This window comes from Pinus tabuliformis, chromosome X (genome assembly GCF_031772625.1).
Source record: "Pinus tabuliformis cultivar Carrire ecotype Pingquan chromosome X, CPIR1, whole genome shotgun sequence".
NCBI classification, from domain to species: domain Eukaryota; kingdom Viridiplantae; phylum Streptophyta; class Pinopsida; order Pinales; family Pinaceae; genus Pinus; species Pinus tabuliformis.
This window is the reverse complement of record NC_142308.1, coordinates 102,825,335-102,850,630: the sequence shown is the minus strand read 5'-3', so window position 1 is coordinate 102,850,630 and position 25,296 is coordinate 102,825,335. Positions and strand designations below refer to the sequence as shown.

General features: G+C 36.8%; 1 protein-coding gene across 3 annotated transcripts; it reads right to left on the bottom strand.

Annotated features, from left to right (window-relative positions):
* Window positions 1-2,878: 2,878 nt before the first annotated feature.
* On the bottom strand, window positions 2,879-7,031 carry LOC149138616 (E3 ubiquitin-protein ligase UPL3-like). Of its 3 annotated transcripts, none has more exons than XM_089447863.1 (7): window positions 6,213-7,031; window positions 4,671-4,715; window positions 4,353-4,469; window positions 4,005-4,175; window positions 3,689-3,915; window positions 3,360-3,530; window positions 2,879-3,271 (listed from the first exon to the last, which is right to left on the bottom strand). In XM_089447863.1, exons 5-7 carry the CDS (start codon window positions 3,737-3,739, stop codon window positions 3,110-3,112), a joined length of 384 nt encoding a protein of 127 aa, XP_089303989.1. In that variant the 5' UTR covers window positions 3,740-3,915; window positions 4,005-4,175; window positions 4,353-4,469; window positions 4,671-4,715; window positions 6,213-7,031; the 3' UTR covers window positions 2,879-3,109. The 3 variants fall into 3 exon arrangements, 2 of the variants coding, with proteins under 2 accessions (XP_089303989.1, XP_089303991.1); XM_089447865.1 differs by lacking the exon at window positions 6,213-7,031 and adding an exon at window positions 4,875-6,041; XR_016264325.1 differs by lacking the exons at window positions 2,879-3,271; window positions 3,360-3,530 and having other exon boundaries at window positions 3,834-3,915; window positions 6,213-7,027.
* Between the last annotated feature and the right edge of the window lie 18,265 nt (window positions 7,032-25,296).

Sequence of the window (25,296 nt, the reverse complement as noted above, 5' to 3'; positions counted from 1 at the left end):
ATTTCACATTGCAGTCGAGCAAAGACGATAGACGCATAAAAAATGCGAGGTGCAACGCCATGGCGGACCCAAATGCATATTTGAAACCTGCGTTGTACATCTGTAATAGAGAAGGAAGCGGGGAAATAAGACAATGCGTAAGATAATGCAAAAGAGATGTTAATTTTTTTTTGGTTTCTTTTTTCTTTGTCTTTCGACTTTTGCGATGTCAATAATCAGAAGAGTCATGAGAATAAGTGCTAAGAGAAACAATGCTGTGAGTTCAGTAAGTTGGCCTATGCTAATGGATTCCATGTTATGTGAAGCGGGGAGGTGTATGTGAATATCCAGGTGCAGAGGAGGCCAATTTATACAAAAGTTCAATGTGTTTGTAAGGTGGTTTTAAGTGTGAATGGAGCTAAAATACTTGAGGTGCAATGAAGTGGTCGATAAGACATGGGGAGCGAATGGCATGTGGAATGATGTATTTGGCGGCAGAAGTGATGTATCTGACATCGGGCAATCTTGGTGGTAGATTGGTATCTAAGTGCAGAAATAATCTTGAAGATCAGATTGGATGAGGCCAGTATTTAATGATGGGCATATCGATCTGACATGGGGAGCATCTATGTCAATATCTAAGTGCAGAAATAATCTTGAAGATCAGATTAGATCAGGCCAGTATTTAATGATGGGCATATCAATCTGACATGGGGAGCAAATGGCATATGGAATGATGGATGTGGCGGCAGTAGTAAATGCGAAATTAGGTGCCCAGGGTAGCTTAGAAAGGCTTCTTGTTCCAACAATGTGATTTCATCGCAAAATGCTACATAGCACACTTGAATTTCATCCACTTAAATCAGAACTACTCTGATTTAATAGCAAATCAGAATAACTTGAGAGTTATAAATACAAACCTTTTTTAATGATGTTTGTTGTACATTATTTGATGTTGACTAGCTTTATTAGCCTACCATTCGAAAGCCTGTTAACAAAGAGCAAAACCTTTGTTGTACATTATTTGATGTTGACTAGCTTTATTAGCCTACCATTCGAAAGCACTCTCCTACAGGCATGACAATATCGAATTAAGGGTTGTATCTTTGTTAAGCCTGAAGTTGGGTAAGGTATACTGGCCTTAACGATAATTAACCTTCCAACACTATTTGACTTCATTATCAAAACTCAAAGTAGTTCGTGAGTTTCTGTATTATGAAGAATGATCTCTGCTTTTAAAACGGAGTATGGCCATCAGTAAGATACAGAACATGTGTATATGTGTCACATGAACAATTCTGGCATTACCACAATAATCTATGAAATGTTGAAACGAAGCTAACCCTTTGCAACCATACTGTAAGGCCATGGCATTTATTTCTGTTTGCTAGGACCAAGTTTGGCCATAGGAGGAATTCTTGTACCCTCACAAGTTCGTTGTAACCTTATTAGGGTTTGGGCAGGGGTGTAGCATTAGTAACTTGTAATAAAACAACAGATCCCTATTGTACAGTCACATCACTGCTTATGAGTTATGCTCAAATGATGTATGGGAAAAGAGAATTTTGGTTGCACCTGCACCCCATTGTGGGATATGTGGCATAAAAATCCTAACAGTATGTATTTCATCAATAATAAATTTTGGGAAATGTTGTAGTTGTTGATTGATAGACAAGAGTATGGCCATCAGTAAGAGACAGAACATGTGTATATGTGTCACATGAACAATTTTGGCATTACCACAACAATCTATGAAATGTTGAAATGAAGCTAACCCTTTGCAACCCTACTGTAAGGCAATGGCATTTATTTCTGTTTGCTAGGACCAACTTTGGCCATAGGAGGAATTCTTGTACCCGCACAAGTTCGTTGTAACCTTATTAGGGTTTGGGCAGAGGTGTAGCATTAGTAACTTGTAATAAAACAACAGATCCCTATTGTACAGTCACATCACTGCTTATGAGTTATGCTCAAATGATGTATGGGAAAAGAGAATTTTGGTTGCACCTGCACCCCATTGTGGGATATGTGGCATAAAAATCCTAACAGTATGTCTTTCATCAATAATAAATTTTGGGAAATGTTGTAGTTGTTGATTGATAGACATGTCTAGATACATAGCACAAGCATCTGCAAATGTTAAAAGTCTTTGATCCACAAGCCACCATTGACAGTTGTGCACCATTTGAGGTATGTTGGACCTGGAAGTTGAAATGATGCTAACCCTTTGCAACCCTACTGTACACCTTCAGATCAGGTTTAAAGGATAGCTCTGGATTGATTTCGGTCAATAGGAATGCTACAGTTTTGTCACTACCCTGGACAGCAGATGAAAAAACACAAAATGCAAAACATGCATAGACTGACATTCGAACTAAAAATTGCAACAGCTTTGCTATTCACTTACAGAGAAACGTAAGTTCTCCCGGTTGAATTGTGACAATTTCGTTAGTCATGACTAGTTTTATGCCAGGTAACACACACCTACAATCCAAGCCACAAGAAACAATTTTTTGGGCATTTGTCACTACCCTGGACAGCAGATGAAAAAACACAAAATGCAAAACATGCAAAAGGCTTGGACTTGGACACAAGTCACTGCAAGAGATTTGCAATCCCTAGAACTCTCTGCCAACAAAAGATTTTCCGGTAAACTCCAGCCTCAGCCATTCTTGTAACTACATAGCTACTAACAAAGACCAAAAGCAAAATGCCTGGAAATAAGACACTACACGAGATTTGCAATCAATAGAACTCTCCTACAAAGAAGAAGGCTATTGGACAGAGGGGCAGGTGCATGCATGTTCATATAGAAAGATATAACTACTTCAGTTTTGCTACAGAAAAACTAGAGTTCCATAGCAATGGCATATGCATTTTCTTTATAATTTGTCTAGCACATGAAGTTAAGAAGTCGAAATAACATAGAATTTGAAAAACAATAATGGGAATATTCTAAATGAAACTCCCTGACTCTCCAATACAGATAAATGTCTATTTTATTTTATTTGTCTAGTACCATTCAAGCAAAATCTATTCACGTGTGGTTTCAGATCGGATAGTCAATATGTGTCTCAACTTTTTAACACAGCACGAATAACAGTCAGATGAACGATAATATTTTAAGTACCTAATCAGTGGGTCTGTCTAGAGCAAGGGAACCTGACATGCCTGGCACCAGGCTAGAACCAGTGAGAATATCTCTAACAATGCCGCTTATATTGAGATCAAGAAGTGCCTTGGCAGCTAAAGCAGATCCACCAGCAAATTTAGATAGAATCCTAATCAAACCCTGCAAGCCAATTGATAATATGAGACCATGCAATAAGTTATAACAGAACCTTCCAATTTTTTTAACAAATAATCACTTATGTTGATACCGTATATGTGGATGTACTAAGAGATGATTGGCCACTTCCAGAAGTACCGACAGATATAAGTCTTGCTGCTTGTGTAACCAAGCCATGATTACAGAGTTCATCTAATTTCTCAGAAGAAGAGGCAAAAGATTCTACAATCCGAGTCAAACAAATACATGCATCTTCGACCACCTGCGTAACAAATATTTATCATTGGCCAGAGGAGGAAATGTACTTCAAGGTAAACATTCAAAGGATCAATAAAAATTAAACACAGAACACAAACAAATATCTTTATAAATGCACTCCTACGTTAAATATGAAAGGAGAATATGCAAAAAATAAATTACCTTTGAGTCATGAAATTGAAGAAGATTTGTCAATATTGGCACAGCATCCATTACAAATTCCGCTGCATCAGATGGAATCTTCTTGCAAATGTTTGCAGCAGTGGACAATGCTACCCTCTAGTGCCAGTGAGAATATCTCTAACAATGCCGCTTATATTGAGATCAAGAAGTGCCTTGGCAGCTAAAGCAGATCCACCAGCAAATTTAGATAGAATCCTAATCAAACCCTGCAAGCCAATTGATAATATGAGACCATGCAATAAGTTATAACAGAACCTTCCAATTTTTTTAACAAATAAGTCACTTATGTTGATACCGTATATGTGGATGTACTAAGAGATGACTGGCCACTTCCAGAAGTACCGACAGATATAAGTCTTGCTGCTTGTGTAACCAAGCCATGATTACAGAGTTCATCTAATTTCTCAGAAGAAGAGGCAAAAGATTCTACAACCCGAGTCAAACAAATACATGCATCTTCGACCACCTGCGTAACAAATATTTATCATTGGCCAGAGGAGGAAATGTACTTCAAGGTAAACATTCAAAGGATCAATAAAAATTGAACACAGAACACAAACAAATATAAATTTAACGCTATGCCATCTTTATAAACGCACTCCTACGTTAAATATGAAAGGAGAATATGCAAAAAATAGATTACCTTTGAGTCATGAAATTGAAGAAGATTTGTCAATATTGGCACAGCATCCATTACAAATTCCGCTGCATCAGATGGAATCTTCTTGCAAATGTTTGCAGCAGTGGACAATGCTACCCTCTAGTGCATTCCAAGAGCAGACTCAAACATAAGATTAAATTTTCCTATATAAACAAAAGCTAATGAAATACAACTTTTGCGACTGTACGTGAACACCGCTGGAGAAAAATTCCAGATAAGATAGCACTGCCATTAGAGCACCAGCACGAAGGCATCATCCCTCTTACAATCCCCCTTAGCAAACCCTGAAAATATACTTACATGTATCTCAATATTATGGCCGGATCCTCCTCCGCTTGTCCGCCCCTTCACAGATTCATAACATGCCAACAAAAGTAAGCTCTCAACTGTACCAACTCTCAACTAAGAAACGACAATGCAACATCAAATTTCAAATTTAAATAAAAATAAGAAAATCAACCGATGTCAATAAAAATAAAAATGAAAGTCGAAACTTTTATCCACCTTGTGGGCCCTACATGACGGCCATGTGCCTAACACCTATCTCCCTAGCATAACACATGCAAGCTATACAGCAGGCCACCTAAGGTCGCATCAGGTTAACAGCTGTGATCAGGGAGATTGAACCCTGAAACCCGGGCACTGTAGCTGGTGGAATACTACTACTCAAGTCCATCCTCTTCCTGGATTGAAGAAACCCACAAACGCATATTTGAAAAATCGATGGTTGCAGACCTAGACCTAGAGTGGAATCCTTTTCCATTGGAGGATGATTTCTTTGCCATCAGAAAGAAATGGCTCTGCGATTTCAATTCGAATGTGAAGAAGGCCATAGAGAAGGAGCCCTTCATTTATCGCATCAGAACTCTAGTTTATTGTAATAATGGCTTGTATCCCTTTAGCAAATCGTTGTCTTAAGGAGGGCTAGGTTACCGGAAGGTCGGATGCTCGGACCAGAGAACTCTCTTTCTATCTTGTATTCTTCTATGTCTTTTTCGTCATATCTGTGGAAGGGCTTTCAAGGCCATTTCAGAGGCAGTTACGAAGCATGGAGTACCATAGTTCCTCTATGGCAGAATTGGGGCATTAGTTTGAGGAAGAGCATGTTAAAATGAATAGGCTATTGGAAAAACAAAGGAGCTTCGCAGAGGAGGAGCGAAAGGCATATAAATTGCTCAGAGAACTCTCTTTCTATCTTGTATTCTTCTATGTCTTTTTCGTCATATCTGTGGAAGGGCTTTCAAGGCCATTTCAGAGGTAGTTACGAAGCATGGAGTACCATAGTTCCTCTATGGCAGAATTGGGGCATTAGTTTGAGGAAGAGCATGTTAAAATGAATAGGCTATTGGAAAAACAAAGGAGCTTCGCAGAGGAGGAGCGAAAGGCATATAAATTGCTCATGGATATAAACATGAATTACTGTAGAGTAAAATGTTGTTGAGTTCAGAAAACTACCCAAAGAGTTGCGTAATTAATTAAAGAGTTTGGAAGAACTCTGGCTTCCTCAAATCTCAGAGTACAGAGTATCATGAAAAATCGTATTATGATGTTTTAGAATTTTTTTCATGTGGATTTCAAAACTTCAATCTCTATAGGTATTGAAAATGCATCGTTCTTTAAATTGGAAGCAGTTTCTAAAAGGATTTTCAAAGATTCAATATTCAAGAGTATTGAGGATGGATTATTTTCCAATTTCGTAGCAATTGATAAATAATTTGGTAGTATTAAATTCTCTACAAGAACTCAATTTTTTAGGGTTGCACATATGGAAGTGCTCATGATACATGTATCAATTAGCAATTTAGCTCTAGACCAACCTATGTACAAATGTATCTAACTTACAGCAGTGCAGCGAAGACTCGGTGAGTACTGGAGAATTCTTCAGAGAAGATCTATCGCCTCTGCAGGTGCTCTCTCTTCTCTCCGTTTAGCATGGGACTCTGTTCGCCTCTGAGGGTTCATGATCTGGCTGACGGTGCAACCTGCAAATTCCTTGCTTTGTGTAGTCGTCGTGTGCCTTTTCTGCCGTCTCTACTGAGGAAAACCAAACCCTTAAACCCTCGAAATGAAGCCCGTAGGTGACTGGAAGGGTTTTCTCTGATTCAGAGCACGCCCAAAACAATCCATCATTTGCTAATCCATTCCTTCCGCCTTTCCTGAGTTCTTTCGGGAGTTGAATGTGGCCTTTCATGCATTTCCTAGAAGAGGTCCAAATGTATGCTCCTTGCTTTGTGTAGTCGTCGTGTGCCTTTTCTGCCGTCTCTACTGAGGAAAACCAAACCCTTAAACCCTCGAAATGAAGCCCGTAGGTGACTGGAAGGGTTTTCTCTGGTTCAGAGCACGCCCAAAACAATCCATCATTTGCTAATCCATTCCTTCCGCCTTTCCTGAGTTCTTTCGGGAGTTGAATGTGGCCTTTCATGCATTTCCTAGAAGAGGTCCAAATGTATGCTCTTATTCCAGCCACCATAATGTACAAGACCAGGCTCTGGTTACATGCAAGGTTTTCGTGGGTTACTCTATCAAGATCGACTAGTGTGTCGGCGCCCAACTCAGCTTCAAAGCTCTGATGAACCCTAGCTCCACAAGCCATCCTCGTTCCTCCTTCCCGATGTGAGTGAAACTCGAGACCTTTGTGAGCGAAGTTGAGTGGTTGAAAAAGATTTGCAGAAGCATATGGCGAGAACCTCATTACCCACCCGTCAATACCAGCACACCGATGCGATGCAGCACAACACCTGTTAACCCTGCGACCTTAGGATATAGTTTACGAAATCGGGATATAGTTTAGGAAATAACGAAACCTGTAAGGAAGTAATGCTAGCATTAAGGCTAACAGTTAACGGTCAGGCACACTGAAATTAGCGATAACTTGCAAATTAACCTAAGTTCGGGCCTCTTCCGCCTCGGGAAGAGGCCAAATAAGATGGCGAAGGATGGCTAACAGTTAACGGCTTTAGAAACTTAGGACATCCGCGCTCTAACCGCCGTATAACAGAGAAGCAAAGGGGTCAACTAATGCTAAGTCGGGGTCCCTGCGATTACTATAGTCCCTGCCGGATGCCAGATGGCAGGGACTAATAAGATAAGATTTGAAAATACCATTAGTAAATCCAAATAACTAAATAAATGTAAAATTGATTTGAATTTAAATTATTTCTTTATTATAAGAAATACACAAAACATCTGATCTTCATTTCCCACTAAAATGTGATTTCTAAAACTTCATTTCCCACTAAAATTGTGATTTTTAAAATGTAATTTAAAGAAAGAAATAAATAAATAATACACCTATGAATGATCTCCAATAGAGTAAGATTTTAGTGTAGGAAAACTATGACATTTTATTCTTAAACTATCATGACAAGGGAAAAACGATTAATATTATTCCTATTCAATGATAGTGGCAACGACTAATAAGGAAAATATGCTAAAAGCGTAATAGCAAGGAGAATATATTAGGAATATTTTTCTAATCTTTCAACTAAAAGACTTCTAAATAATTTTTATAATTTTGTGCCCTTCTTATAGGGTAAAGAGTTTTTTTTTTTTTTGGCAAAACTTTGATTTTGATTTTAAATATTATTTCTATTTTTATTAATTTAGTTTTTCATTATACATAAATTTAATAAGGTGGAAGTACATAATAGATTGCAACATGGTGTTTTTTTAACGACATTTAGTGTTTAAAAGGTAAAATTTTGTGACAAAAATCTAGTCATGCTAAAAGTTGTTGTGGTTTAAGTTGAGTGTATTTTTGGATGATTTTGACTACTTAAATGCCTTTAACTCCCCATTACTTAAATTTCATCTTAACACTCATATTTATGATGATGGTGATGGTTAATGTCTACTAAGACCAAACTTTGGTTTATCATACCTAAAGAAATGAATTATTTAGTTTGATTTAAGATTTTATTCCTACGCTCAAAAAGCTTGGAGATCTAGAAGCCTCTCGAGCTCACTATAATTTTGACATCGTAAAAGGCTAGGAGGGTCAGTGTTGCAACAATATTATGAAACTAAGATCTAATGTGGATGTATGCGGGGCACTCTAAGAGGAATTGATTTTCATCCACGATGTTCATATTCTCATAGAGATGGGAGATCCTTTCCATCAATGGTGTTTTAGGAACTACCCAACGACCTATTTCACTATGGAGCTCATGAGAGTTCGTTCTAGTATTGGCTATATTAATTTTCTTCTTTGAGCTAGGTAAAACGGAGAGATACTTTTGATCTTCTAGGGTGGGGTTGATGACCTCCTTATAATATCTTAATTTCCTTTTAGCTGTTAAATCTTTCTCACACCACATTTTTTCTTTGAACTTAGAAGTAACAATATTTTTAATGTTATTAATGTTTTGCAATGCAACATTATCGTCAATCTCCCAGTAGTTTAACCAGGCCTTGGTGTCTTTATACCAACCTCGTTTGAGCCTTAGGTAGTTTTGGCTGGAATTTAAAGCTAGCTTAGGAATCCTATGGTCTCCTATATTATTGAGCTTGTGCTTGTACAACAAAAGTCTAGTCATAACTAGACTCTCGATAGGAGAAAGACTTAATAAACAAAAATTCTAATAATATTAAAATAAAAGTTTTATTTATTTATTTGATAATTATAAAATTACTTCTTCTCCTTTGGTTTTTTTCCCTTTTTTCCTTCATTAAATCAATACAATCAATATATAAGTTTAAATATTAAAATATTAATTAATATAATTTGAATTCTTATAATAGTTATAAAAACAATTTTGTGTTTTTATGGATTAAATTTATTTTAATTTTCTCTCTTTTTCTTTAAAACAAGACAACTGAATATATAAGTTTAAATATTGAAATATTATTTAATATAATTTCAATTATTATAATAGTTATCAAAATAATTTTGTATTTTTATGAATTAAGTTTAGTGTGTATAATTAAGAGAAATTTTAATTTCCTCTAATGGCTTATAATATTTTTGAGATTTATTGTTTCAATAATTCATAAAGTATCAAAAAATAATTAATATAATTTTAAATATTAATATAATTAAATACGTAAAATTATATTGTTATTAGTTAGGTTTAGTTTTATTTTTCATGGTTAGTTTAGTTGGTCGAGTTCTTGTCACTAAAAAGAACCTCACTAATGGGAGGTCACAAGGTCAATTCTCCTAGATTCCTTCGAGGTTAGGCTCACATCTTGGCATGAAGTGATCCCTTCGAGTGAAACCGCCTTGATGTTTCCTGTAAAAAAGATTATTTAGTTTTGGTAGCTGGAAAAAGTATTATTTCCCTATAACTTATAATGAGTAATTTTTAAAATCAGATTAATCCTTATTGCGTCAATATTTGATAAGGAAGAAAAACATATATATTCATTATATGGATATAAAAATTAATTTTAAGTATTAAAATTTTAAATATTAAAATATTACTTAATATCTTAAATTATTATTAAACTCAATTTAAATAATATAAGTGAATACCTCCCCGAATGGGGTGATGAATAGGGTGGAGAGGGGTTGAGGGGACACGACGCCATTGTCCCAAGTGGAAAACATTTTGGGGACGTGGCACTCGCCCATGATGAATATTAATGTTGGAGGTACATGATCTCAATGGGTTTTTTGTGCGTATCAATGAAAAACATGGTGGATTTGAGTTAGTAGACTGTGGATGGATTGTTGAGCTAGTGTGATTATGCATGGTCAAAGGTTGGCATAATGGAAATTCATATGTTAAATCAATGGAAGGAGAAGGGGAAAGGTAGGTTGTTGGATTTGGACAGTCTATACTAATTCACCAAAGGAAAAATCAGGCAAACGACCATCCTCGTTCGTTACTATTCTCTGCATTTAGTATCTTTCCTTCTCCCTTGTGTAAGCTTGTTAGGAACTATAGAACACAAGAAAGTTTTGCGAGTGGCTTAGAGTAGAGGAGAGAGGTGTTGTAAGATAGGTATCCTCTACATTGTCTCTATGGCTTTCGCAATGGACCTGTAAGATTGTACCTCTTCCTTCGGTCACATTTTCATTTTATTGTCTCGTGGATGAATTTCGATCATGGGGATGGGCCTATCTAGGTGAGTTTTGTTAGTAGGAAGTCCTAGGATTTTTGCTCTTGTATGATTATCATCAACCACAAAAAGTAAGGTGAGTTTGTTAGCTTGCTATGGAGCAGTGAAACGAGGCATGGTAAACTTCATCTCACCTATATTGTAATTGTGGATTTGAATTCAGGTTGGAAAGGTTGTATCTTCTCCTCCATTTTTATTTTTGTTCTTATTTATGTTCGGGGGGAATTGCCTTTAATAGTCTCGGTGAATTTTGTGTGTAAATCATGGTCTTGAATTGCATGGAAGCCTAAGTGGTTGGGGTACTCGACTTGTTATGTCTTGACCCTAGTTAGGATAGATTATGTTTTCCATGATAGATGGTATATTGTTTATGGTTTCAACATGCTGCAGTATTTCAATAGCAGGAGGAGAACCAATTCTTTTGTGGTTGTTTACTTGAGCAATTTCGGGGTGACTCGAAAATTTCTATGTATAACAGTTCCTCCAAGGTATCCTCTAGCTCTGCATGTGTTACTTTACTCCACATTCCTACCCCTCTAGTATTTTTTTAGGACTAATTTATGGTCTATTGTTTGTCTCAAGTGTTCATGAATAATTAGGGTGGTGGTGTTGGTGACCACTGCTGTGCTTAAGTAGGGTTCATTGTGATGGAGGAAATACCCTATGGATTTCTTATATACTACATGTGCTGAAGGACTAGTGTTCTAAAGCATTGGTTGTTTTATGGTTTCATAGAGGCCCTAATGGGGGGGATTTTTTCGTGTCGAAAGAACACTATGGCCCTTGTAGGACCAATGATTGTCAATCACTAGATAAATTGGTGTTGGATAATTAACCATTACGCAATATTATTCCATGTCAGTGGGCACAATTTACGAGAGGGGTTGCATATTCTCAGGATTAGGCCCTGAGAAGGCAATCCCATATGCACCAAAGAGTGGTGCGATTCTCTGGGCACCATTGGAAGCTGACACCTCACCCTGTTCAAGAGAAAATGTCCCAAGCTTAGGATGAAAAACTCAAGCATAGATCCCCCTCTCAAACATTCAGATCTTAGTTGAATGGGTTGATCCGCAATACCAAAGGTTCAGAAGAAATACCATGTAAACAACCATCTAGTCCGTCTCAAATAGACCAAAAATTAGACCAACAAATTGAGTGAAAACAAATTATTATTCGTGTACTTTGAAACAAAAAAAAAACAGTAGAGGTCCCTTATATAGTCCAGAAAAAAGATAAAAACTGAATCTAGCTTAGATAATTACACTTAGACATATTGCACTCAACAACACCAATGAAGTCTACATTTAATCCCTCTACCTCAAAACCTGTGGCCAAAATTACCATGCTTGTGATTTTTACGGCTAATCCTTCCATAATCCAATCATTTATCATGAGCGTTTGCTTCTCACAAAAGTTGTCGTAGAGATTTTGAAGTAGGCATATTGTCTGCCAACGGATATTCTATAATTTTCCTCCATCATCCAATAGGTGAATCTAATCCATATTGTCGATGACAATGATGAGTTCCTACACAAAAATGTGTCGATAACAACAACTAACGGATAGAAGTAGCACTCAAAATAAATGAAACAATAAAAATAAAGAGATTAAAAAACAATTGATTGGGATGCTGAAAAGTACTCCAAATATGTTATTGCCTATCCACGTTTAGCGAAAGTGCCTCCATCTGTAACAACCCCTGGTTAAAAAGTGTGTAATAAAGTTAGTAAAGAAAAAATAAGACCAAGGCAATGGGACACTTACTCGAAGCTGAATGTTGGGAAAAAAATCCTAGTGGGTGTTCATTTGGTTATTATGGCTAGGAGAAATTAGCAAAGGCAATGGAAGAGGATTTGAAAAGGAAAGTGGCATTAATTGAAATTTTATTTATAAAAAAAAAATAAAAAATATGGGAAAAGGAAACTGAAAAGTCACAATTTTCATGTGCAGATGAAAATGAAGGAAAATAATGGAAATTGAAGAAAGTAGAAGCCTCATTAATAAAAAGGCTTCTGAGGATCAGATCATAACCTTTTGTCAGTTCAGTTTTGCAGCTCTCTCTTTATTGTCTCTACTCTCTCTCACTCTCACACACTTAGATTATTCTTGGAGCACTCTAGTATTAGAGGAAGGAAGGCAAAGGAAGGATAAGAAAGAAAAGGGAAGCAAATATCAAGCAAGGAAGAGCAGGATAAAGCGGTTATCACAGGATTACATGTAGTTATCGAGTTGCATGTACTATTTACATGCTAGATTTGGAATGCATGGTTTATGCATGTGTGTATTCGTATCTCTTGTTATCATTGCATGGATTTTAATAGGTGTAACATTAATTTTCATCATTTCTAGATACCCATGGTGTGATGGAGTTATTTTACTCGGTTGAGCTGGATTGTGGGATAGTTTCGAAACTGAGTGGGATGGTCAAAGGAAAAATCACAAGGCCTAGCAATCCCTTGACTGGTAATAGTAGGATACATAGTAAAGCTTGGTTGTGAATACCCTCATTGGGCCTAGAAATCCCTTAACTAGTAATGGCAGGATACAAGGTAAATCCTAGAAGGTGGAGACAGATAAATTCCGCATGGTTTAAGTGGAGATACCCAAAGGCATCCATGCTTGTTTAGGGCCTAGTAATCCCTTAACCGGTATATGGAAGGATTGTGGTAAATATTTTAGTGTATATTTATTGTTTGGGGTTAGGAATCCCTTGACAAGATACATGGCAAAGCCTGAGGAAGACTTGATTGGTTTTGTTGTCAGTCCCACATTCATGCTTAGAATATGGCACGAGGGTGATTGGATGAAGAAAAATATTTGGTTCAACCCAATCTATGGTTTGACGTTACGTGGAAATCCATAGCTTGGTTTCCTTTTCCATATGTTAATAAGAGCTATTTCCTCTTTTGTTTTATGTGTAAACGTAATTTTTATTATATGGCTTTAATGGTTGTTATATCATTGTTATTCTGTTGGTTATAAGCATGGTTTATGACAGAGTTTGGTTACATCTCGCATCATGTTTCGATTAGTAAATAAAATGTTAATGTATGTATGACCTAATAGATGATAATGTAGAAATTGTGATAGGGCATTAGATATTCTTGATGAAGCTGAGATAAGTATGAGGTCCCTATGTTGAGATATGTTGTTATGAACTATAGATTACATCTTCATGTTGTGTTTGAAGAAATGCCTATCATGGCTAGTAGGGGTCATGCCAAGTCCTCATTGAAGTTTTTGTATTAGTAGCCTTGTCTCAATTTTATTTATCATTTATGGAAGTTTCATGAAGTTCTGGGCAGGGGCTTGAGTCCTAGCCCTGAAAAGTGGCTCAGAATCTAGGGTCACTGCCACAAAACTACTGGAAAATGCCACAATCACATATATTACTTGTTGTGGGAGCTATTGGAGGGCTTAGTCGCACAAAATGATTGTCATGGGAGAGATTGGGGGTCTAGTTCAGTCAATAAACAAGTTCTCTCAAGGCTTCGACACCTGGAGGGGTTGGTTTGCTCCTTAAGGTTCTATAGCTCTTGAGGGAGGTCTTTAAAGTGTTGGTCTGTTGGATCCACTTCCTTAATGTCATATAAGTGGTTGAATCATATCATAGTAACTCTTCATCACATGTTTACCCCGGTAGGATGGTTAACTTGGGTCACTGTGGGAGGACAATGTTACACCATCACTCTTGTCACCAAGCACACCTCTCTTGTCTGCCTCCATTGCCTTAAATACCATCATTTTTTTCGACATCCATCACTCTACTTCTTGAATAACCCATTAACATCATAAAGATGGACTGCTAATCCTTTACCCTTTTTACTAGAGACTCATATCGTAAAATTCAAGACAAAATTAAATTTTAAGACATAATATTTGTTTTGTCTTAAAAAATTGTCTTAAAATCTCCCTTCATGTGGTAGTGTCGAATGCAACAACATACATGTTGTCTTTAATTCTATCAACAGAGATCGAAGTGACAAAATATGAATTGATTTCCAGGAAATATTTCTAGGAAAAGGTGTCACGCTCTTCAAAGTCGGCTACCCACATAAGAGAAAGAGCCTAACAAATAATTATATTTATATAAGATAACATAAATGGTAAGTGAAATAGAAACCTCGATATAGGCATGAGACAGTAGGATCCTGCAAGACGACAAACTTAGGGCACACTATTAGAATCAATTTCCTAGGTGTTAGATAATATTGTCTTAAATTGTTATGGTTTTGTCTTAATCATTAATTATCTTAAATGGGTTGCATATTAGTTTGCATTGACTTAAGTGGCTATTTTCTTAAGTATAAAATTTTGTTTTCAAATATTTTCTTCTCAAACTATTATTGTTTTGAATAAAAGGTTGTCTTAAAGTATCTTCGTCTTAAACTATTTTTGTCTTAAATATAAAATTGTCTTAAAATATTTTTGTCTCAAACTATTTTTTCCTTAAATATAAAGTTTTGTCTTAAAATATATTGGTCTCAAAATACTTTTGTCTTATATTTTATATTTAAGACATTTCAATTGATATTAAATTTTAATGTAAAATAACCAAAATAAAAAGTGACTTTTTAGGACAAAATATTTCTTTTGTCTTTAAAAAATGTCTTAAAAGTGCGCTTCATATAGTAGTTTATGTAGAATGAAGATTCACTGAAAATGACTATTTTTTTCTTTATACAAGTTCTAATGTCAAATATTATTAAGGAAAAAATTCAATCAATCAAAATGGATAATGGTACCTAACTACAAAAGTGGAAGCATATACATCTAAATGCTAGATTACATAACTGGTCTATTGGATCAGATTACATTGGAAGATTTAAATTAACACAATGCAACAAATGTTATTTTTGTTCAACAATTTATTGTTAAGATAATAGAACATCGAGAAATAGTCATATGGATGAAAAGAAAGAAGATGGAATATAAATGAAATGGTATAAAGGCTACAACTAATATGTAATGTGAAGTCTAGCATGCAGTTATATACGGAAATACTTTGGAGTTAGCTATGTGAAGGAAAGACCATTTAGAGTTAACATGGATAGAAGAAAAATCTTCAAAAAGTCAAGGAGCAAAAAGAATGTTTTGATTGTGTAAGGTTCAACAACAGAATGGATATATGAAGTAGGCTGCATATAAAGAAACTCATGTGGCTAGGAGACCTCTTGCAGAAAAAACTTTTGTAGTAGTGATCAAGATAAGTAACTAGGCAATGTAGAAGGACTGCACTAGCAACAAGTTGTTGGCATGTGTAGCTACAAAATTTATTTAGTGGATGGAATAGTTGAATAATAGAAGGATCTTATGAGAGATAGCATGGTTGGAAAATGCAGGTCAAGGTACATATCACATTAGATCTAGAAGAGAGTGATGATATGGATTAAAAGAATGAAGCTAGAGTAATTGGAGAGGTAAATAGTGAAGCAGCTAATGTATTATGTGTTAATGATGATGGTCTCATTACAGGAAGGAGTGATAATCTCCCAAACTGTGAGATTATATCTTCTACTTCCATTTCTGGGTGTAATTGCTCATTCAATGGACTCTCTATCATCCACCGATAACTTTTAGAGCTTCACTAAGTTAGCCGGCTTCCAAAAATCACCGAGTTTCACTAAACTATCACCATACCAGACCTGACGGCAATACAAACCATAGTTTAATAAAATTTGAGATTCGCTTTTTTCTAAAAACATGGAACCACGCGACTTAATCGATTTTATTTATAAATCGAGATTGCAACCCTTTAGCGAAAATACATAGAATTACATGGAAAACAACGCGCCAACGCAAAAGGCCAGATTTCAAATATTATATACCCGCGTTTATAATTATTGTCGACCCTTTCTACAACGTTGATATTAACCAAGATCCAACGGTCGCAACGCTCCCTGACCTCAAACCTGCTCCATCTCTGTCAACCGTTGATCTCACATCCACAGATCTAACGTCCCACACGCATATCGGCCGGCTAACTTGCGCATTAGAAACCCGCCTGATAAGTGGTTTCTCTATCTCTCGTCTCCGATACGTGGCACAATATTTATGGAATCAGAGCTGAAGTGGAAATACCGCTTACGGTCTTTTGTCCACCCAAAATGTGCCCGCACTTTCTTCAAACCTCTTCGGCTTGTTAACTATTGGTTAACCTCCATGCCCGAACACCGTTGATCTGCCTCAACCCCTGTTTGTGGTCTTCGTCCATAGTCTCGACCTCCCACTTAATATACTCAGGTTTTACGATAAACTCAATAAAAGAAAACCATGGAATTTACCACAATCAACACAATTCCATCGAATTTCACAAAACACCATATAAACTTCGAATTTCACAATAAAACAGAGATTTTGAAGGAGATTATCCGTTGGGATTTGACAGAGAATTTATCATTCACATACATAGAAAATAAATCTTTCAAATCTACTGAATTCACTCCAAGGAAGCCAAATTTCTTCAACAGCCAAAATCCCTTTACAATAGCGTGAAAATTACATAAGTACTGATTCATCCTAACAACCAGATCCTAATTCAAAGGCTAAAATTTATTAATCCTATATGTTCTGCGAGGCATTCTCCTCGAGAATCTCCACTACAGCTAACTAACTAAAACTTATTACATCATGATCAAATCCTATATTCTAGCTCTATGCTTAACTAGAAAAAACATGGAAATTGATGGGTAAATGATCCCACTCCTTTGCTTGTAAATATTTTTGTATTTTTGGAATAAATTTGAAGCCTTTTTCCTCCAAGTCTCATGTTCCTACATGAGACTCCCGAGGACAAAATTCTTCATGGGCTCCTGTCCATGAGTTCTTCTACAGAATTGCCCAATTTCTGTAGCATGTTTTCTGTTACCCAAGTAGCTTCAGCAATTAGCTGATCCTTCCATTTGACCAAATACTGAAAGTACTCCCGTCCTCTGGTTTTCTTGATCACTTTCTTGTCTAAAATCCTTTCTGGCTGTAATTCCTTTGTTGTAGGTAACTGTTTTACCCAGTCAATTTCTTGTGTCTCTTGGTCTTCTTCTATATCTTTTGCAATTTCACCTTCATACTTGTATAGATCACCAACATTGAATATTGGAGATATTAAAACATCAGGGGGTAATTCAATTTCATATGCATTTGCAGAAAATTTCCTTAATGCTCTGAATGGTCCAATTTTGTTGAACTTCAATTTGGTATACTCCTTGTTTGGAAATCTTTCCTTCCTTAGATGTGCTAAAACCAAATCTCCAACTTCAAAATTCACTTCTCTTCTTCTCATGACTGCTATGTTTTTGTACTTAATGTTGCTATCTTGTAGCTGTTGTTTCACCTATTCATGTATTGCTTATATTTCTGAAGCAAAATCTTCTCCCTATGCACTTCTCATCTCATCTTTTCCCAAGTTTCTTAACTCTGACACTCCTCTTGGATGCATTCCATAAACTATGTGGAATGGACTCTGTCATGTACTCTTGTTTGGTGAGTCATTATATGCATATGCAGCCTATGCCAATACTTGATCCCACTACTTTGGATTTTCTGCAGTAAGACTCCTTAAAAGGTTACCCAAACTGCTGTTCACAACTTTAGTCTGTCCATCAGTCTGTGGATGATAGGGAAAACTGTAACTCGGTTTAGTTCCCAACTTTTTCCATAGTGTCCTCCAGAAATTTCCAACAAATTTGGAATCCCTGTCTGACACAATGATCTTAGGCAACCCATGAAATCTTACAATCTCCTTGAAAAACAAACTAGAAATGTGAGTAGCATCACTAGTTTTATAACATGGAATAAAATGTGCCATTTTTGAAAATCTATCCACTAGAACAAAAATTGAATCATTTCCCCTTTGAGTCTTTGATAAGACCAAAACAAAATCCATACTTACCATATCCCAAGGCCTATCTGGAATTGGAAATGGAACAAACAAACCTGCGTTTTGGCTTGTTCCCTTTGCATATTGACAGACTTTGCAAGTTTTCACATACTTTTGCACTTCAGATCTCATTTTCGGCCAGAAATAAAATCTGTTCGACTATTCATAAGTCTTATCTATACCAAAATCTCCTGTAAGTCCACCACTATGTTTCTCTTTGATTAAGTTCTCCCTCATAGAATAATTTGGTATGGACAACTGATTTCTCTTAAACAATAATCCATCTTGTAAGAAATAATCCAACCATTTATTCCTATCCATCAAAACAAGATTCTTACAAGCTTCAAATGCCTCTTTAAAATCTAAATATGTCTCATACAATGCTTTAAGAAAATCAAAACCCAATACTCGAATTTGACTCTCTAGAAATAATGTATTTCTCCTACTTAAAGCATCTGCAACTTTGTTTGATTTCCCATTTATGTGCTTCAAGACAAAATGGAAACCTTGAAGATACTCTACCCATTTGGCATGTTTCTGGTTAAGCTTTGGCAGCTGCATAATATACTGCAATGCATGGTTCTCTCAATAAAGTATGAACTCTTTTGACATTAGATAATGTCTCCACCTCTTTAATGACTGCACAACTACATAACACTATTTACCATAAGAAGAATAATTCTTCTTTGAATCATTCAGCTTTTCACTAAAAGAAGCTATAGGTCTATCTTCCTGACTTAAAACACCCGCAATAGCTTCTCCACTGGCATCACATTTCACTTGGGAAGGTTTACTAAAATCAGGTAGAGCCAAAATAGGTTTTTAAGTGATCTTCTTCTTCAACAGCTAAAAATTATTTTCTGCTTCAGCAGTACATCTAAATGGTTGTTTATCCTTCATAATAGTCTCAACAATAGGAGCATTGATCCTACTAAAATTCCTTATGAATTTCCTATAAAAACTAGCAAGACCATGAAAAATTATTACCTCAAAGATACTTTTAGGTGAAGGACACTCTATGATTGCCTTGATCTTTTCTAGATCCATCCTCAATCCTTCAGCAGAAACAAAAAAACCCAAATACACTAATTCCTCTTTCATGAATCAACATTTTTTCAAATTCAACAATAATTTCTCTTGATGTAACCTTTGTAAGACATAATTCAGGTGTCTCATGTTCTCCTCCTTGGACCTGTTGTAAATTAATATATCATACAGATATACTATTACAAATTTACTAATAAAATCTTTAAGAACTTCATTCATGAGTCTCATAAATGTACTTGGTGCATTTGACAACCCAAAAGGAATTACTCTCCATTCATACAATCCTTCATTTGTCTTAAAAGTAGTTTTCCACTCATCCCCTTCTCTTATCCTTATCTGATGATACCCAATCTTAAGATCTAGTTTTGTAAAATACTTTGCTCCACTCAAAAAATCCATCAAATCTTCAATTCTAGGTAAAGGAAATATGTACCTCACTGTGATTTTATTGATGGCTCTTGAATCAGTACACATTCTCCAGCCTTCGTCTTTATTTGGACTCAACACTGTTGGTACTGCACAAGGACTCAAACTTTCTCTGATCAGTCTTTTGTCAAGCAATTCCTGAACCTGTTTCTAACCTTTTCATTTTCTGTGGGAGTCATTCTGTAAGCTACGTTTTTTGGTAGATTTTCTCCAAGAATCAAATCTATATGATGGCTAATTCTTCTAATGGGTGGTAACTCATTAGGCAAATCAGCAACAATGATATCGCAATAGTTGTCCAACATTTCTTGAATTTTAGTGGGTAAATCAGATTGCTTAGTAGAAGTCATTATTACCTTGGGCTTGCAAATTACAACAAAATTTACCTCATTCTCTTCAATCTGCAGTAAGTACTCCTTTCCTCCTAGTAATAAATTTTTTGGATCAGTCTTGTTTCCTGATGCATCCTTTTCTCCCATATGCAGCAATGTATGATTGATGTCATCTTTACCAAACTTGTATGTGTTTATTTTCCCATCATGCATAGCTCCTCTATCATATTGCCAATGTCTTCCAACCAATATGTGACACACATCCATGGGCATCACATCACATACAATTTTATCCTTATATTTTCCCAACTGCAACTCCACTTCACACTGTTCATTCACTAATAACTGATGTCCCTTTTGTAACCATGACACCTTTTAATGTGTTGTATGTCTTATTGTCTTCAACTTCACTTTCTCAACCACTTCTGTCAAGACCAAATTATCAGTGCTACCACTATCAATGAACATCTGATAGCATTTCCCTTGAACCCTACACATTGTTCTGAACAAAGTCTTTCTTTGTGATGGTTCAAATATCTCCTTTGCTGGCTTGAGAAAAAATTTATTGACTACCAAAGATTCTCATCTCTCTGGTACATTTTCTTCTTTTGTCACTACTGCTACTTCTTCCTCAACTTGAGCAACAATTTCGTTCCTTGGAATTGTTCCTACATTCTCTGGGCACTCAAAAGCTCTCTGTCCCAATTTGTTACACCTGTAACATCTTAATTCTCTTCCTCTACCTCTACCTCCTCTTCCTCTAGAAAAACTCCCTCTGCCACCTGCATCACCTCATGTGGTTGCATGCTGATTTGACTTGTTGCTAGCTCCATCTTTAGGTGCTATAGATCTTCCTCTACCATCTTGACTTCCTTTTCCTCGGAAGGTACCTCTTCATCTGGTAGACTGCTTCCTCATGAGTTTTTCTTTAGCTTTCAGTACCAACTGATAAGCTTCTTCTACTATTTTAGGAGACATTATATTTATATCATCATGAAGGTCCATCCTAATACCATTCACATATCTAGCCTCCTTCTCATCTGTATCCTGAGTTTGTCCAGCTCTTATACTTACCTTATAAAATTGCTATGTATATTCTCTCACTATCATAGACCTCTGTCTAATATTCTACATCTGTCTGAATAAGGTTTGCTAATAGTTACTTGCTAGAAACTTACCTCTTAGCTTTGCTACCATCCTATTCCAATTTCTCATTTCTTGCTTGCCAAGGCTCTTTCTTTCTGCCTGCACTCCATCCCACTAAAGTGCTACATGTCCTTTTAGCTTGGTGACAACAAACTTTACTTTCTTCTCACCTTCTGTTTCTTCATAATCAAAGAATTTCTCCATGCCATTAATCCAGTCTATCAATTCTTCTTGATTCAATCCTCCTTCATATATTGAAACCTCGGTTTTTGTCCTAGCTATGGATCTCAAGACTGATTGGAAGAATCTCATCTTAGGAGTAACTGCTATAGTTTCCTCCTCTTCTTCAGTTTCAACCTCAGGCTCACTAACATCCCCATCATCTATATTTTTCCCTGCTGTTAATGCTTCTCTATAATCTCTATCTATAATCTATAATCTCTATCTGTTGCATAGATTCCATCCAATTTCACAAAACACCATCTAAACCTAGAATTTCACAATAAAACAAATATTTCGAAGGAGATTATCCTTCGGGATTTGACAGAGAATTTATCATTCACATAAACATATCTAAATCTTCCAAATCTACTGAATTTGCTCAAAGGAAGCCAAATTTCTTCAATAGTCAAAATCCCCTTACAATAGTGTGAAAATTACATAAGTACTGGTTCATCCTAACAACCAAATCCTAATTCAAAGGCTAAAATTTATTAATCCTATTTGTTCTATGAGGCATTCTCCTTGAGAATCTCCACTACAGCTAACAAACTAAAACTTATTACATCATGATCAAATCCTATATTCTAGCTCTATGCTTAACTAGAAAAAACATGGAAATTTATGGCTAAAGGATCCCCCTCCTTTGCTTGTAATTTTTTTTTGTATTTTTGGAATAAGTTTGAAGCATTTTTCCTCCAAGTCTCATGCTCCTGCATCAGTTAACACCCTATGGTATTTGGTCCAAGGGGTTTCTCTAGTAAGTTGCAAGGCTTGTTGTTCATGCAAACATGTTGTGCAAGACACAGTTGTAAGACATTAAGAGATTTCTCATGCATAGATGTAGTGCAATGGATGCTGGAGTCATCAAGTTATGGAATGAATCACTTGGAGAGGTACAGGTGGTTGGTGTATGGGTATATTTGCTTGACCGGAGGGGGGATGGGGGGGTGAATGTGGTGACTCAGATGAGATGGTTGATTAACGAAACTAGTTCAATCTCTTGAAGTCAAGTTTTAGAGGGTTATTGTTAGGTTGGATCAACCACGTTACGAGTGGTTTCAGGTTGCGGGTTAAGGGGAACCCATGGTTTTTCTCATGTTATTTATAACTATTGTAGCCTATTTATAGGCCAAAAAATCCCATGATTATTGGTATTACTAGTGAGCGGGATCAAGGTAGTGGTGGTTTCAGAGTCCAAGTTTATGGTCAACACATGGTTTTTCCCATGGTATTTATCTTTGATGTAGCCTAGTTATAAGCCCAAAAATCCCCATGATTATTCATCTAGCTAGCGGGATAAAGAGACTTTCCTTTAGACACCACCAGTTCTCTAAGTGCTCTCATGATCCTAACATTTATTTCAATATTTATTCAATACTTTGATACATGTTTCTTTTCCAAAATTTCTTTTTTTTCTTAAGCAAGAGTTGAACTTTCTTTTCATATACTTGTATAAAAATTTACATAAAATACAAAAGCCCAAGGCAGAGAGGGCCAGAGGAATGGCTATCTCTGAGCATCATGGGAATGAGCCAACTGCTCACGACCAGAATCAAGAGACTACTAAAAGATAAAACGATACACAAGTACAGGTCTCCTGCCCACAGTGCAGGTCAAAATAAGAACAAAAAACCAAAATCGGGCCCTCTAAGGGAACCAGGTATCCAACCTGGACCCACCAACAAGCACAGAGATTTTGTGCTGTAGATCTGAAACTGCCAGATCCAATGGTTATTATGCATATCGGAGAGAAAAGAAGCTGGGAGAATACCCGTCCGATGAGGGTGGTATTCTTTCTCCTATTTGAGCCACGTGTTGCATGATGAATGGAATTGGACTCTTTTCTAGGAAACCACTTCTAGAGTTGAGGGCACCCGATGCTCCGAAAACCACCTTGATGACGGTAAAGAAAACTAAGCTGTGGACATGAAGAGGAGTTAAAAGTTAAACCTAGAAGAATTCGGGTCCACTGAGTGCACCAAGAAACTGCTCCGAGCCCACTTGAGCCCTCTAAGGGAACCAGGTATCTGACCAGGACCCACCAACAAGCACGGAGATCTTAGGTCGTTGATCCGCAACTGCCAGATCCAATGGTTGTAATGCATATCAGAAAGAGAAGAAGCTGGGAGAATACCCGTCCGATGAGGGCGGTATTCTCTCTCCTATCTGAGCCACGTGTTGCATGATGAATGGCATTGGACTCTTTTCTAGGAAACCACTTCTAGAATTGAGGGCATCTGATGAGTTGAAAACCACCATGATGGCGGTAAAGAAAACCAAGCGGTGGACAGGAGGAGGAGTTAAAATTTAAACCTCGAAGAATTCAGGTCCGCTGAGATCGTTGACCAAGGACTGCATGAAGATTTTTTAAATTACCCCAGGAAGGCAGCTTCATGTTGATGACCTCTCTTCTCCAATCCAACTTCTGAGAGCTGCTAGCATCCTCTGTTCTAATAGATTTCTCGATCCACATTCGCTTGGTTGAGACAATCATCCCTCAATGTTCCCTGGGGAACCTCTTGCCATTTATACCTATTGCTGCTCTTAACACAGAGAGCACCTTCATTGGCTAGTATGTCTGCCAATTTGTTGGTTGTCCTGCGAACATGCGTGAACCTTAAGGTTCTCATGTTCTGAAGGTGGAGCTGAATTCTTTGAAAGACCTAAAGAAGCCTCCAATGTCTCGAGACTTTTTCAGGAGCCGACCCACAAACAATTCTTTTGACCGAATTGATGATCAACTCTGAGTCTGCTTCAATAATGATATTCTGTAGATGGTCATGCTTTAGGATTTCTAAACAGTGTTCTAGGGCCATTAGCTCTGCCATATTGTTTGTAGCTCTTCCCAAGTTGCAATGAAAAATGTATTGTATACAACCCTTCTCATCCCTTACCACTCCACCATAGCCAGCCATGCTCGGATTCCCTTTTGAGGCCCCATCAATATTACATTTCATATATCCAAGATGGGGAGGATTACAAAAATCTTCACCAGTGTTTGGTTGCTCTGCCAATATTTTATTGCCGTGAGGGATAAGCCCCTGTATACCGAATTGAAGTAATATCTACACATCAACACTTGTAGGGAGGTTCTTAGGGGGAGTTTTCATTAAAGTTCCAATTGTTTCCTTGAGGTGTTTTAAAATTTGTTCCATGATGCTTTGAGAGGAAATCTTTTTATTTTTGAATATTCTATTATTGCGTTCCTTCCAAGTGTCCCAAATTAGGAAGCTAGGAGCTAAAACCCAGGCTTTGTTTACCGTTTCATAATCAGAGAAGTTTCTTCTCCAGTTTCTTAGGGTGTTAGTTATGCTTCCTTTGTCCCTATCTGTTTGTCTGAATATTGAGGCAATCCCATCCCACAATGTGGAAGTAAAAGTACATAGGTTGAGAAGGTGCTCCATTGTTTCCTCTTGCAAATCACATAGTTGGCATCTGGATGGGCCTGAAACACCCCTTTTCCTGATGTTCTCCCAGGTTAGAATTTTCTTATGATGCACAAGCCACATAAACAGTTTGGCCTTCATCCATCCTTGGTTCTTCTAGAGATTCTTCCAAACTCCATCCGGCTTTGTCAAATCAAGCTCAAGGACTATGCGTTTAGCCTCTTTCAGGTTAAAGGTACCTTCATTGTTGTTTCCCCATCTTAGTTGCTCAGAATCATCTGAAATTAGGATCTTTCTTTGCAGCTTGTGCTTTCAAGGGGCCATTATCCCTGTAATACATCTCCCTCCAAGTTCTTCATTTTCCTCCGCTATTTGTTTGATCCCAGAATTCATTTACTCGAAGTAACCCTTTGGTATCAGTATCA